This window comes from Vanellus vanellus, assembly GCF_965231255.1.
Source record: "Vanellus vanellus genome assembly, chromosome: 3".
Taxonomy (NCBI): Eukaryota; Metazoa; Chordata; class Aves; order Charadriiformes; family Charadriidae; genus Vanellus; species Vanellus vanellus.
In genome coordinates, this window is record NC_138907.1 from 122,791,849 (window position 1) to 122,807,647 (window position 15,799).

Consider the following 15,799-nt stretch of genomic DNA (forward strand, 5'->3'; position numbering starts at 1 on the left):
CAGGTGGGAGCAGGTAGGGTGTGGGTTTTTCCTTTCCTGGGAGGATGAGATGTGCCACGCACGGGTCATAGAATCATAGAATAGTTTACGTTAGAAAGGACCTTGAAGATCATCGAGTTCCAACCCCCCTGCCATAGACAGGGACACCATAAACCAGCAAATTATCTTTTAAATGCCTCTGTATGACTGACGTGCGTGGGAGTGGGTGTGGGCAAAGCTCCCACCCAGCCGTAACGCTGCATCTCACCGCAGGGCAGCACTGTTGTGGGCACCCGGCTCTGCTCATTTCATATATAAAATGGGCAGCATTTGATTTGATTTTATTTTTTTAATATATATATGTATATAAAAATGGGCAGCATTATGTATCTGTCACTCAACCCAGGAAAAAAAAAAAAATCCCGGAATACGAGGGTAGAAAAAGCTCTGAGATAACTTACGCACTGAGATGTATCTGTATATAGATGTATAATGGGCAACGCCAGACCTGTTCGTCCCTCTTTGCATGGCTGTCGTTACCTGGGTGCACAAGCTTCGCAGAGCTTTTCCTACCCACTGGGTCAGGAATTTTTTTTTTTTTTTCCTGGGTTGAGTGATAAGATTAAACATCTCTGGCATAAACCTAGTGTTCTGCTGGTTTTATGCCCAAACTAGTTGAATTTTCAGCCTGGAGAAGAGAAGGCTCCGGGGAGATCTTATTGCAGCCTTCCAGTCCCTAAAGGGGGCCTACAGGAGAGCTGGGGAGGGACTTTTTACTGGGGCATGTAGCGATAGGATGAGGGGGAATGGCTTTAAACTGGAAGAGGGCAGGTTCAGACTGAATATTAGGAAGAAGTTTTTCACTTTGAGGGTGGTGAGGCACTGGCCCAGGCTGCCCAGAGAGGTTGTTGAGGCCCCATCCCTGGAGGTGTTTAAGGCCAGGCTGGACGTGGCCTTGGACAACCTGGTCTATTGGGAGGTGTCCCTGCCCATGGCAGGGGGGTTGGAACTCGATGATCTTCAAGGTCCTTTCCAACCTAAACCATTCTATGATTCTATGAATTTGCCAGTTTAAAGGAGCTGACTCCAAACCCGCATTGACTCTTGGGCTCCCTATGGACACAGGGGTGTGATACCCGAAGGCGCGGGGTTTGGCTGCCGGTGTGACCTGCGCTGTGTGTCCTTCCAGCACAGGACCAGGTGGATGCGGAGGCATCGAGGGAGAGGAACTTGTCTTCGCCTGAGTAATGGGAGGAGTTAACAAGACCAGGCTTAATTCCTGCCACCATGTTGAAATGTGATGGGCCGTATTTATGTGCCTCAGATAATTAGCCCCATCATAAATCTCAATAGCATATTCGCAGCCTTTTCTTGTTCCTTCATGCTGAGGAACATTTTCTTTGCCTTGGGCTTATTTTGAATAATGAAGACGGCTTTTTTTATAATTTTATTTAACTCCCTGCCTCCCTCCTTAATCTCTCTGTAGTTAAAAGCAAACCCTGTGCTTGCTTTGGTTTTTGGGGGTGCTGCATCCCCAGCGCTGGGGGTAGGAGAAACCCCGACCCTCGTGTCTCTGTGTGAGATGGCACATGGGCATCGCTGTAAATCAGCTGGGGGGGAGGTTTGGTGGTTGCGGTGGGAGGAGGGTAGGGATAACGCAGAACACGGTTCGTACTGTGGCGTTTCTGCTGCAGAGCAGGTCGGACACCGGCTGCCGACGCTCTGAGCACCGCGGGGTCGCGGCGACGTTATCTAGCTCAGAAGCGAAAACTGAAGTCTATATATAGCAGGTCTTGATTAAGCTTGCATTAATAGGGAGAAGGGTTTGGGTAAAACATATCTATATGAGCCTGTATATTTTTTTACATATATGTGTATGTCTGTGTATATAAGCATATATATACACATATATAAAATATCTATATCATATATAGAGATATATAAAAATATATGTATATATACACATAAAAATACCTGTATCAGGCTGTATAGATATTTTATATATGTACACACACACATATAAAATATGTGTATCATATAGAGATATATAAAAATATCTGCATCATATATCTGTGTATATATACACATACATACACACATCTGTCTAAAAAGATATAAATATATATATCAGGCTGTATTGGTTTTATATCTATATAGAGAGGTATCAATATATCTCTGTCAGGCTGTGTAGTTTTTACATACGTACATAAAAAGATATGTCTATATCAGGCTATATAGTTTATATTTTTATTATTATTATATATATATATGTACCTATTTGGCTATATCAGGGCTGCGACCTGAAGGTGCAGTTGAAAGGTCTGATCTAAGCTGCATTAGAAATTGTTAAATTTTAGGCCAGCAGGAAAAGACCCTGGCTATGGTATTCCTCCGTGAGCAGCTGTTTTTGCTGACACAGCAGTTGTGCCCACAGTGGGAAGGAGAAATAGTCCCTGTAGCGATGGGGATGTGCTGGTGTGTGAGGAAACCTCTCTGGAAAAAGTGAGTTTATCTCTGCTGCTCACCCACGCCGACCCTTGTGGTGGTTTAAAATGAGGTGATGTTCGGCTTGATAAAACAAGGTTAATTAGCTGTTATGGAAGAGGTATGGCTTTGTTTGAGGACTTAACTCCTGATCCCTTAGTAGACGCAAGGATGAGTGTGCTGTTTGTATTGCTCCCAAAGCTAAAGGGAGGAAACCCTCACCGACTTAAACCAACATGTCTCAAGGGCTTTTCTGGGGGGAGCTCTGCCTTTTTGCTCTTCAGATCCCACACCAGATCTTCCGCTCACCCAACACTCACCTGGTGCAGTATCTCCCATCCCGTAGCTGAGTCATCCCACCAGTCTGCACTGGAAATGGCTCTACATGCGACTGTAGCTGCTATAGTTGTGCTATTATGGAAATAGTCACCTTTATAGAGATGCTTTGGTGACTCATCTCTTAATCCAGCTCCCGTTCACAGCGGTACAGGCAAGCGTGTTGCCATCTCCCCTGCTCCTGCAGTCATGTGGTGGTTGACTACCACAGTTTTTCTTGTGCCAGGGAGCGCAGGAAACTTTACGGTTACATTAACGTGGTTAATTTTAGAGCGTGTGTGCCTTGATTGGAGCAACCTATAGGTCTACCCACCCTTACTTGCATAGCAGGTGTTGAGCATGTTACGGGTGCTGCTTGTCTGCAGAGCTCCTTGCAGCCTTGACTCAAGAAAGGTCTTAAAATTAATAATAATAAAAATCTCCAAACAAAAAGCAAACCAAAGAAAAGCAAAGCATGGCTATTTGGGGATGGGAGCAGCTTTGCTAAAGCTTAGGTCTGCAATGCCAAGAGACTGCAGACCCCCGTGCCTCACCTGTAGCTCTTCTGCCCCGCAGGCATCGACATCCTGAAGCTGGTGGCAGCCCAGGTGGGGAGCCAGTGGAAGGACATCTACCAGTTCCTGTGCAACGCCAGCGAGCGCGAGGTGGCGGCTTTCTCCAACGGCTACGCGGCCGACCATGAGCGCGCCTACGCCGCCTTGCAGCACTGGACCATCCGCGGGCCCGAGGCCAGCCTGGCCCAGCTCATCAGCGCCCTCCGCCAGCACCGCCGCAACGATGTGGTGGAGAAGATCCGAGGCCTGATGGAGGACACCACGCCGGTAATGATGGGCTGGGCTTCGTGTGCTCTTGTCTGATGTGGTGCACGTCTTGTCTGGCCCTGGAGAGCATTTGGGTGCGTGGGACCCAGCTGTGGCCTCAAGCTTAGCTAATAGCCAAGTAGCTGGACTCCATCTTCCCCCAGAGCTCCTCAGGAGCTTATATTTAAGCTTTACATTGCTTTTGAGCAAAGTTTTACCAAAGTTTGCTCAAAACTTTCTCAAAGTTTTGAGAAGCTCTTGAGTCTTGCGTGTTGTGGTTTACCTGTATCTTTTGAAGGTCACCGGGAGGACCTGGTGCTTGAGCCCTTGTGTTGGGGACATGGAGGAAAAAGCATCCCCCTTTAAACTTGCTCTTAAATGCTATGACTAAATGCCCAGGACTTTGTGAGAAGGACCAAGCGTCATTGAGCACTAAATGCTGTTGTAGAGCAGCGTGTCGCTTCCTCCAGGGTGGTGGCCAGTGGCATGGGGGTTCCATGCGTGCCGTCTTCCAGAGTTGTTGCCCTTCTTTGGCAGCTCTGGCCTTAAAACAAGCTATTTTGGAAGAATAAATAAATTGCTGCAGAATATCCTGCAACGGGGTCTGGGCTGGGTGTAAGTCGTTGGGGAGGTGCAAACCTTTGCAGTTTGTTTTGGCCACCCCTCCTTACCTTTCAGCATGCTTTTGTTTTATTGGCTCTGATAATTTGGTGGGCTTTTGGAAGTGTTTGTAATGGTGATGGATGGGGCTACAAAGCTGGTGAGGGGTCTGGAGGACAAATCTTATGAGGAACGACTGAGGGATCTGGGGGTGTTTAGCCTGGAGAAGAGGAGGCTGAGGGGAGACCTTATCACCCTCTACAAATATCTGAAAGGAGGGTGTAGAGAGGTAGGAGCGGACCTTTTCTCCCTGGTGACAAGTGATAGGACAAGAGGAAAACAAAAAAAAAGTTATGTCAGGGGAGGTTTAGATTGGATATTAGGAAACTTTTTTTTTCACAGAAAGAGTTATTAAACATTGGAATAGGCTGCCCAGGGAGGGGGTGGATTCACCATCCCTGGAGGTGTTGAATAAAAGGGTAGATGTGGTACTTGGGGACATGGTTTAGAAGTGGTTTTGTCAGGTTAGGTTAATGGTTGGACTTGATAATCTTAAAGGTCCCTTCCAACCTCAGCGATTCTATGATTCTTCTGAATGTAGAAGCCAATGGGACAACACATGGGTGGAGGTGAGGGCAGTCGAGGGAGGGCTTTTCCACCTAAATCAGTTGGTGAAATATCTCCCTTTGACCTTAGCAGTGACCCAGACCTGAAGGGGAACGGGTGGGTGCCTGCAGACCACTGTGGGCACTTGGTTGGGGCCTGCCAAGGTGGACCTTCATGTATAGCAAAGCTTGTGGGGCAAAGCATTTGTCGGAGCAGGGAGTACCCAAATCCCGTTTTGACCATCTCAAACTTCCCCCTATAAGAGGGACTGTGGTCCCTTCACCGTGTCACATATCCCACGTGGCTTCACTTGGTGTACTGAACATCTTGGTCCCTCATAACCATAGTGTGAAATCACAGGTTTCGATGCATTAGCCCAGGATTCCTGCTTGTGGTTTTGAGACACCCCAAGTCAGGTGTATGCCAAGCATCGCCCCATGTGTCCTGCCCAAATTTTAGCTGCCCAGTCACTCCTGCTCCAATTCAGTTGCCATTTTCTTCCTTCCAGCTCCGAGTAATTAAGCAGCATGTAGCTTTCTCGTTTCCTACTGTGCTCCGAGATATTTTTTTTTTTTTTTTTTTTATCAAAGATGGAAAAAATGAAATTAAAAAAACTGAGACAAAGCTATGGTTAGGAAAAGGAGAGGCAGAGAAAATTGTCATTTTGCACATGTGAATTCAAGTTTCCAGTATGTGCAATGTCTCAGAAGGACATGTCGTCTTCTTGCTCTCCTGGAGCAGATAGTAACCTCTGTCCTCCTCATTACTGCTCTGACTTTGAATACTACAGCAAAGCACTGGGCTGGGACATCGGATAGAAACATGAGGCTTGTTCATCAGCACAATGCCTAATTAACAGACGTGGGTTGTGCGGTGCTCAACGCTCCAGAGCGTTGCGCTGCTTCAGCTGAGACTATCAGGCGTTTCTTCTCAAATAGCACAAAAATGCAGGTGGTAGCTTCAAGAATGGGGTTTATTGGGGGACTCGTTGGGATGGTGGACTCCTGATGATGGAGCAACCACAAACTGTTTCCTTGCACATACCCTCAACTCTGAAAATACAGTGAACAGATGCTCCAGAGAATGAGCAAACCCAAATCGCATGGATACTTGTATGCAAGTCTTCTGGGCTTCCTGACCAGCTCTCCTGGAGGATGTTTCTCTTAATTTTTTAAAACACTGTGTTGTGTTCTCCAGTGTCCAGCAGCACCTGGAGCCTGGCGGTCCCCTGTGGCTTTCACTTGCTTCCCTAGAAGTTGATAAAATTGGTTTGCTGACCTTTTCAGAAGGTGGCTCATCTGAGGGTCTGCATGAGAAACAGGGCTTGTTTCAGCAAAGGAGGTATTATTTTTAAAAATTCACCTGAGCCGGTACATCCTCCTCTGCCATGCATCCAAATTGGCTTTTTCAAATGTGGATCCCTCATGATCAGACTTAGATGTTGGCCATTCCTGAGCAGTCCCTCTGCCCCGAAGGTCCCCCGGCCAGTCGCTGAAGCGGCTTGTAGGGTGTCAAAGCTCAAAAGCCCCCTGGGATGCCAATTCAGCATGGCAGCACACTGCATTTTGGCAAGGTGTTACCTGCTGTAACCTGTCCACCTCCTCTCCCTGAGCTGGCTCCCGCTCTGTGGATGTGGGTGGTGATGGAATGGCCCTGGGAGGGATGCAGAAAGCTGTGGGGAGCAGCTTGTGCAAGGCAAACTGAATCCCTGCGCTGCATCGCGGCGGTCCGGACCACAAGCGGCCAGGGGAGATGGTTGCTCAATGCCGAAGGCAGGCGTTGAGGTCGTTTTGTTTGGGGTTCTTTTAATCTGTGCTGGTTGGAAAGCCTTTAATTAGAGCTAATCCAGGTTTGGCTCCCAGCGGTTTGTCTGCCCAAACACGAGACAAATCGAGGCGGTTTCTCTCCAAAGGGAACCAGTTTGATCCGAAGGAGCGGGTCGCCCTGTTGGTGGCGGGCGTGGGTGCTGCACTGCACCTCTCCAGCAACTGGCCCTGCGGAAGCCGTCTTGCAAAAAAAAACCTTAAACAAAAAATAAAAAAAGCTTTTTGTGTGCTGTGGAGGGAGTGAGGACTCTCCTAAGCAGTGCCGCGGTGTGTGTCCTCCCTGCGGCCAGCGGCCTGATGCCCTTGGGGCAACCCGAGCCAGCGGCGAGCATCCCACGTGTGGGGGCGTCCCAGATGAGCCCGGGAGGGATGTGCGGGTGGCCGTGCCATCCACGATGCCTTTCACCCTTGCCTGGCATCCCTGGGCGCAAATGGGAGCTCCCCCATCTCTCCCCATGACTGTGTATCATGAGAAATCGCCAACGCCCCCAGCTCACAGGTAGAAATTGTGTTATTGGGTGACATAGCTCTTGGGCAGCAAATTGGTACCCTAAACCCAAGCAGCCTTCCTTCACCCATCCCATCCCACCCGCTGTCGCATCCTGGTCCCAAATCCTTTATCTGGTGTCTGTCTTCAGCCTGTGAAACCTGCAGAGGCAAAGCTGCTCTCTTCCCCTAGTGCCCCTTTCGGGCTCTAAAATCCAAATATTTACCGCCCCCAATAGGAATAGGGGGATTAATGGGAGTCTCTGGAGCGTTACGGTACGTGGAAGGAACGTTTTCCTTCGGGTAGGGAACAGCTCTGCTGAAGGCTGGCCGGCTTTTTTAGCTGCGGGAGATTATGCTGGTTTTGCATAGCGTTGAATGAATTTAGGTTAAAACGAGATTAGCCCTCTGAATCGCTTTGCCAGGGTTTTGTTGGGTTTGGGTTTTTTTTTTTTGTTGTTTGTTTGTTTTTCAGCTGATTTAGAAAATACGGTGAGCGCAGCAGCTGCGGGATGGTTTTTTTTTTTCGGGGTGCGTTTATCTCGCGGGGGTTCCTGTTAAGGGTTGGCTCCGGCCATGAACGTTTCTCCAGCTCGAGGTCTGGGAAGTCCTCTCCCCTTTGCAGGGGCAGGCTGGCCGGGCAGCGGCGCGCAAGCCCGGGCGCTGCGTAGTGAGCACAGGAACACCCCAAATTAGTGGTGCTGACAACAAAAATAGGGGGTGGAGGCAGGGGGGGGGAAAGGGGAGGAGGGTTTTTCACTGCTATCCCAGCAAATTGCAATTCTCCGTTTCGGGGTTAAAACCAGTAAAGTTCAATGCGGTGCAGGCACTGGGTAATGGGATTTTTTGGGGGGGTACATAGCAGCGTTTTGGAGATGTGGAGGGTTGTCTGTGCTTGCCCGGGCTGGCCTGGAGCGTGGCTGGCACGGCTGGCCGCGTTGGCTACCATAAGTGTCCTACCCTGAGCAGTGCTTTAAGCTCTTCTCTTTTTATTTATGGCTCTGCTGGCCTCGGCTGCAATATTTCGGGGAATGGATGGAGGTGAAGCGAACGGCCTTGCGCGGGGTGTTCAGCAGTGCAGCCTCAGCAAAGCTTAAAAATAATACGTTAATAAGGGAGATGTTGGAGATGGAGAGGGGGGAGCTACAGCCCAACGAGATTTAGGTCCGCGGCTAATTGCATGCTGCGGATAATCCTGTGAATCAGCAGATATGTCAGGGCTGGGTTTGGTGTGAGGTTAAGCCGTGGGGTTTTTGGGGGTTGCCGGAGGAGAAGAGGATGTGAAAGCAGCCCCGTGTCCCGGCACGCGGCTCCGGCAGCGCCTTCTGCCTCCTTTTCTTCCCCTTTTGCAGGTCAAAACCTTGGGCGGGGGTCAAGAGCCTGGAGCAGCGTTTCCCAGCCCCAGCCCCGACAGCTCCTGCCCATCCCCTGCGGTTCCTCTTTTGGCAAAACAGAATTGGGCTGGACCCAGTAATTAGCAATTAGCTTTTTTTTGTTGTTTTTTTTTGTGTTTTTTTTGTGCTGCGTTAACCTCACGCGGCGGAGCGAGGGTAAAGCTGCTGGGTGGATTTCCCCCAGCCGTGGGGCTGCGGTCCTAGGGCTGGGAAATGCCCAGGTAGCCAGGGGGGGAAAAAAAAAAAAAAAAAAACAAACCCAAAATAGCATGTAATTTTTCCTTCTGGACTTGCATCAGGCTTTATTTGAGGCATAAAGCTGTAGGGTAAAGCAGCCAGAGCTTCAGAGAAGGGGTAGGGCTCGTTGGGTTTTGCTGGGGTGGACATCAGTCTTTTCCTGTAAGTTTGCTTTAAAGCATGAGTTGGGTTTTGGCAAACCGAGGTTGGGTTTGAACCAGACTGAAGAACGTGCAATAAGCAAATTTAATAATTTATAAAGTCATACAAATATAAATAATATAAACACAAAATTGTAAACTTTATAGCAGATGCAGTTATATTTGAGGTTTCCCTGCCGTGGTAGCCGTATCTCCATGGCTCTGTGTATTTGCAGTATATTGGGCTTGGGAGTATAAGATGAAATTCAAAGATGCTGAGGCCAAAACAAGCCAAACTTGGTACTGACTTACTCAGCCTGTAGTCCATTTTGGAAACTCTTCATCATGGCTTCGTTAGCTCTTCATTGTGGCTTGAGTTGAAAAAGTGGCTGGGCAAATCCATAGAAAGGAGAAGCCAATCAGGAGCTCTCGCGGGGACTCCATCTCCTGCTGGAGAAGCACCTGGCCCATGAATGGCTGGGGATGGTGGGGAAGAGCCGCTTCCTCCATGGACATCTGTATTTCTGATCTCACCATCTAAACCCTTCCCAGACCCAGCATGGCCCATCCTGAGTCATGGTGAGGTTTGACTTAAGTACCTCTTTTCCAGGGCTGCCGTGTGTTCAGGGATGCTGGCTCCACCATAGCCATGGTGGCCGAGCCTTCTTCTGAAACCTGGCCGGGGAGGTGAAGGACACAGAGAAGACATTTGGGCTTTCCCACCCCAGCCCAGGGTGCTGAGCACCCTCATGCCCTTCCCGTGTTGGCGAAGGGGTTACCTCCTGGTCTGCAGCACCTGCAGACCATCACTCTGTCCCTCTGCCACCTTGGTAAGACCTCGTGGCCTGGCTAATGGTGTTCCACCTTCCAAGGTCTAGTCCACCCTGAAGGTGGACCCCCAAACACCATGTGTGCCATGAAGCTGCTCATCCAAGTGGGTCCTCCTTGTGCCTGTAGGGACCATAGCAAGAGCATCCCCCACGAACTCCCACGTTCCCTACGGAAGCGTATCAGACCTGGGAATAGGGCTGGTGTCAGCCGGGTGCCTTCTTTCAGCCAGGTCCCTTCTTTTCTTTTTTTTTTTCTTTTTTTTTTTCTTTTTTTTTTTCTTTTTTTTTTTCTTTTTTTTTTCTTTTTTTTTTTCTTTTTTTTTTTCTTTTTTTTTTTCTTTTTTTTTTTCTAAAAAACAGCAGTAGTTTGAGTCGTGTTTGTGTTGGGGCAAGAAAACCCGACCCAAGCACGGCTGCACAAAGCCGGGCTGATGCAGCAGCAAACCTGCCGCCGGCTTTTATTACCGCCTGGTTGCTGCAGGAAGAATTACAGGGAAGCAGCGCCCAAGGGAGTGTTGGTTTTGGTTTTGTTTTTTTTTTAATGCCTACGGCTGCTCCTTCCTATTATTATTAGCACAGCAGCTGCAGCTTCTGTTTGTCCGACTTGAGCTTTTATTGCGGTACGGTAAAACGAAGGCAGAAAATGGGAGCAGCCAGTTCGAACAGAGCTGTTGGGAGCAGCTGTGAAAAGAAAACAAAGCCATTCCTATGTCACCTTCTGTACCCGTTCCCTCCTGTCCCCTTTTCTTCCTTTTAGGAAGGACCTTCAGGCACCCTCAGCTGCTCAGAGCATCCTCCCAGATGCATCGGGATCCGTGAGGATGTCGGTGCTTGAGCTGCAGCCTAAAGGGAGCTTTTAGGATTGGTTTGGGGTTTTCTTTTGGCATTGCAAACCCCTTGCTGCAGTGCTCAAAAAAAGAAAAAAAAAAAAAAAAACACCAAAAAAAAAAAACCACAAACCTGGCGGAGCGCCCTGGTACGACTGACCGGTCGCGGGAAGCTGCCGATGCGTCAAAGCTGCCGCGGCGCCTTCGGTTTTCACGCTGGACCGTGCGTCTAACAGCAGTCTCCCATGTGTCTGTCTGTGCAGGTGCAAATGCAGCCTCAGTGGCAAGCGCCGGACCCCTGCAACGACGACGGAAAGGTGAGAGATGTGATGGCTCTGGAAAGGCAAAAGGCCTTCAGAATTGTTGATTTTTGTGGGTTTGTTTTGGTTTTTTGGCTTTTTTTTTGTTGTTTTTTTTTTTTTTTTTTCCAGCCAGACCTCGGTTTCGCTCGAGCACCGCCGTCCTTAAAAATAGCGATGGCCAAGTTGGTTTCAAGCAAATGAGTCACGGGCTACGAATAGTGTATTTTTACACCTATTCCACAGGCTTCACCTCGCAGCAACCTTTTGCTTTCCCTGGCGTTTCAAAACCCTCATTCCCACTTGCTTTCTTCCCACGGTTTAAATATTAACACACATTCGAGCATCCTGTTGACTTTGTCTCATAAGCTTGCGACCGTTCAGCCGTTTGAAAAGCTTTGGGCTCCCGGGACGCCTACAGTCAAATAACCTTGGGTGGTTTGGTTTTTTATGTTTTTTTTTTTCCTTGCGTGCAATAGCAGTTGTTTAATTAAACTCCAAATGACTCGCACGCTTCTGGGAAGGATTTTTTTTTCCCCTCCGCTGGGAAGGCAGAGCCGGGGCACCCGGCTGCTCCCTGCCCTCCCTGGGCTGTTGGGCCCCTTTTTGGAAATCAGGAGGTGGGTTTGTGGCTGGATATTAAATAGATGAGTTGCACAGGGGGAAAACTAACCCCTACAGCCTGTTTGGTTGGTTTATTTTTTTTCCGAAGGGGAAGTTGGAGCGTGTTGCAATTTGGAAAGCGGCCAGCCGCTGTTCTGCTCCTTCCTTTGCTTTTCCCCTTTAACGGCAAATAGGCTGATTCTCGTCGATGAGCTGTATTGGAAAGGGAGTTTCAGAGGAGAAGGCAGGTTCTTTTAATTAAAAATTAAAGCTAACTTTTATTTTTAACATGCCTATTGCATAACATGCTGAGCTAGAACAAAACCTCCCCTGTTTATTTTCAATGGGGAGGGACAAAAAAAAAAAAAACCAACCCTTTCTACTACCAAGAACAGGCTTCAGTGTTAATTTAATGTGAACTAATGGGTGTCTCAGCAGACATGTGATTTGTGGGTGGCAAATTCCTCGACACAGATGAGGAATGCGCAGGCACATCCGTGCCGGCGCGGAGGTGGCTCAGCAGCTCCCAGTCCCACAGCCTTTAATCCGAATTTTGTATTTTAATTCTCTGGGTAGCAGGCAAGAACGTGTGAGCAGGACTAGCCTGGTCTTCCCTCTGTAGAAGGAGAAAAGAAGGTTGCGAAGTGCTGTTGGGAGAATGGGTTGCGAGCAGACAGGGCTTGCAAATCTGTGCTTCGGCAGCTCCAGCAGGGATGCGGGGTTTGGGAAGAAGTTAAATATTAAGGGATGCTTAGAGCTCCCTGCTTGAGGGGGGGACCTGGTGACCTGCAGAGGTGCCTGAGCTTCCAGCCAGGGGCATGGGGATGCTGCCCCAAGCCTCTCATCCCTGTGGGGAATGGAAACCAGGAATGCACCCGGCAGTGATGCTGGGAGATGGAGGAGGGTGGGTAATGTTGGCTGCTGCCATGCGGGTAGGGAGGAGATGCATGAAGGAAGATGCAGAGCACGATCAAGTTAGGAGGTGGGTTCACACCAGCACCCAAACGGTGCCAGTTCCCAGCGCAGCGTGTCCCACCAGTGCTTGCTGCTCCCTGTGTCTTCAGGACCGTAGAGCCAAACGCTTGCCCGGGGCTGGCACCAGGGCAGCAAAAGTGCTGGGGGGGGGATGCTGGGGTCAACGCCAGCCCCGGCTTGTCCTTCCTGGCCCTGGATTTGGAGTCAGGTGGGGTGGATTTCTCCATCATGCATTAATGGGGTGCTCACAGGAGCAGGGGCAAAGAGGGGGCAGACAAATTATTAACTTGAAATGTTAATGGTGCAGCTGGTAACAGGAGCATGCTGCGGTGATCTCAGAGAGGGGTCACAGCTCTCGCCCTGCAACCTCAGCACTGGTTGGAGGTGGGGAGATGGGCTTTTAGGAAATGATAGCTGTGGAGGAGGTTTTGGGGGGCTTTACCTGCTTGGGTATTATCACCCTTAGCCCCCACGAGTGGTATTTTGAGCTTTAACAACCTATGAGTGAGAAGGAAAATGAAGTTAAAATCATAGAATCATAGAATGGTTTAGGTTGGAAAGGACCTTGAAGATCATCGAGTTCCAACCCCCCTGCCATAGGCAGGGACACCTCCCACTAGACCAGGTTGCCCAAGGCCACATCCAGCCTGGCCTTGAGCACTTCCAAGCACGAGTCCGTTGCGTAGCATCCCCCAAGTTAATTTTCCCTCTCTTTTTTTCCCCATCCAAAGCTGGAAGCTGACAGACTGGCGCTGCCGGTGAGCCCCAGCCCGCTCAGCCCCACGCCCAACCCCAGCCCCAAGCCCCCCGAGGCGGCCGTCCTCACCGTGGAGCCCTCTCCTTCAGAGAAGAAATGTTTCTTCGTCGACGAAGCAGAGCCCCTCCTGCGGTGTGACTCAACCTCCAGCGGCTCCTCCGCGCTCAGCCGGACAGGCTCTTTTATTACCAAAGGTACCGAAATCAGCCCAGGGGTGGGGGGAGCGGGAGGACCGAAGGGATGCCACGGTGTGTCCCCTGCAGTCAGCACACGTGGTAGAGCTGCCCAACATGATATCATTAAAGTAATTTACTAGGAAAACTGGCTCTGCAGGAGCATATCACATCCTCATTCCAGACCAGACTATCCTGTTAGCGAAGATGATACAGATTTGAGAGGGGGAAAACACCTTTAAAGGCTTTTAAGTCTTCAAAGTGCTGCCGGAGAACTTGTAGCATCCCTGGATGTTCGGGGGGGTTCTCCTGACTTTTGGCTCTTGTGTTGGCCTTTGGGTTATTTCATGAGGTGAAACCAGAAAAATGTCATTTCAAGACTGATTTTTTTTTTTTTTTTTTTTTCCCCCCCCCACCTTTCCCGCTTGCTGTAGCGTCTGACTTGCGATGTAAATCACTGTTAGTCACTCACCCTTTTTTGAGGGGGTTTAATTTACTGCATTTAATTTGCTGCATTTATTCTGCTTCAACTTCTGATGAAGGTGAACTACGGAGCTCAGTCAATCTACTGAATTTATACTTTGGTGCGGAAATGAAGCTGACCCAACAAAAACAATTCAAAATAGCAGAATTCAGCTTTTTTGGCTCCCCTTCCTCTTCACTTTTCCACATTGGCCATTCAGCATTTAGAAGTGCTGTGTTTGCTCTAGCGGGATCCTGGATTAGGTGCCTCAGCAGCATTGGCTTCTCCATCTTCTCCTCTCCCCATCACTCATCACCCTCCCCCTTTTCCCTCAATTCTCCTGGTGACGTGTCCCTCACCAGAGGTGGCAGCAGGGGCTGGACTGAAGTCTCCAAGGAGAACAAACCCTGGTTAGCAGAGGTTTCTTGAGGGGTTTCTTGACCGCACTCTCCTTTCCTCCTACAGAAAAGAAGGACACCGTCCTGCGCCAGGTGCGCTTGGACCCTTGTGACCTGCAGCCCATCTTCGATGACATGCTGCACATCCTTAACCCCGAGGAGCTCCACGTGATAGAGGAGATCCCGCAGGCTGAAGACAAGCTGGACAGGCTATTTGAGATCGCTGGAGTGAAGAGCCAGGAAGCCAGCCAGACCCTCCTGGACTCTGTCTATAGCCACCTTCCCGACTTACTGTAGGCACTGGGTCACCACACACTCTCCGAATATCTGCTAGAGCTAGCTTGGCACTCGTTAAGATGACCGACAATACGCAGGCAGGTTTTGTTGTAGAATATATGGCCAGTATTTTCGTTGAGGTGTCCTTGGTTTCTGGAGGGGGGGCAGTTTGCCAGCGTTGCACCCCTCCACCTTAACTCTATCGCTCAGTCCAAGTCTCTGCACCCTCTTTCCCCTTCCCGAGCCTCTCTTCTCCGCGTTCTCATTCCAATCAGATCAGTCGATGCACTTTAAAAAAAAAAAAAAATAAATAAAAAAAAATGCAGTTAACAAACTAAAAGACCACGAATCTGGTGTAATTTAACACATCGGGGATTGCTCTGTAACCCACTTCTGTCAAAGCCGTCGCTCGGAGTGACTGTCTCCCACCACCTCCCTTCGCCTCAGAACAGTAAATGGCAAAAAAACGCAAAAAAAAACCCCAAAAAACAAACAAACCCCAATCGTTGCTGGTTACCATCTCTTAACGCAGCTAAGCTTCCCACCCAGGCTGACTTTTTGTTTTTTAATGTACTATTGTATAGCTCATATCCATTGCTGAGATTTTACTAGCACGGTTATTTATTGTATGGTTTTCACCCGGACAATGCATCGCGCTCCTATAAGCTAAAGCAGAAGCGCTTTAACCGCAAAGAAAAGGGTCAGTCCCACCGACCTTCGAGGGGATGAAAAGGTCCTTTGCCTTCAGTCGAATGTAAGGAGTTGTCTTGCCTTGCCGCTTGTGGGAACGGCGGGGCCCCGAAGGGAGCCGGTGCTGGACGTGGGGGGGGCAAAGGCGGCCACCGGTGGTCCTGCTCTCCTCGTGGTGTAAGACTCAAACCAAGCTATGCTTTTACACTTGTGTCTCTTGTTTTTTATACAGACGTGGCCGATAGGTTCTCCAAAGACCTTCCCTGGTCTTAATAGTCTCTTCAAATCACACTTCACTTTTTATTAAGGAAGAAAAATAAAGGGGGGGAGAGGGGGGCGGGGAGGGATGGGGGGGGGGGGGAGAAGCTGCATCGTAAGAAGTCTGTCTGATTCTATTTGCAACTATTATGCTCCCGTAACAAACAGTCTGTACTACGCTCAATTTGAAGAAATCGTGATATGACGGTGGCGTGTGCTGCCCCGTGGGAAAGGGTGGGAGTGGGGGAAGAGGGGAATGAATTGAAAAATTGCCTTCCAGTGTACTAATTTATTAATAAATACTAGGTGTTTGTTACTTGACATGATTCTGTGTTAACCTCCTTAACACCTGCCTCTGCTCG

At 49.3% G+C, this 15,799-nt stretch overlaps 1 protein-coding gene across 2 annotated transcripts in view; it reads left to right on the plus strand.

Annotated features, from left to right (window-relative positions):
- The window catches only part of TNFRSF21 (TNF receptor superfamily member 21), a 36,840-nt gene extending 21,340 nt beyond the window's left edge, over window positions 1-15,500 (plus strand). Inside the window, exons 4-7 of one of the 2 annotated variants that reach the window (XM_082480529.1) lie at window positions 3,355-3,620; window positions 10,809-10,862; window positions 13,154-13,373; window positions 14,281-15,500. In XM_082480529.1, coding sequence (XP_082336655.1) covers window positions 3,355-3,620; window positions 10,809-10,862; window positions 13,154-13,373; window positions 14,281-14,510 — 770 coding nt within the window. In that variant the 3' untranslated portion in view covers window positions 14,511-15,500. The remainder of the gene's footprint in view (window positions 1-3,354; window positions 3,621-10,808; window positions 10,863-13,153; window positions 13,374-14,280) is intronic. The other variant, XM_082480530.1, reaches the window with a different exon arrangement.
- The last annotated feature ends 299 nt before the right edge of the window (window positions 15,501-15,799 follow it).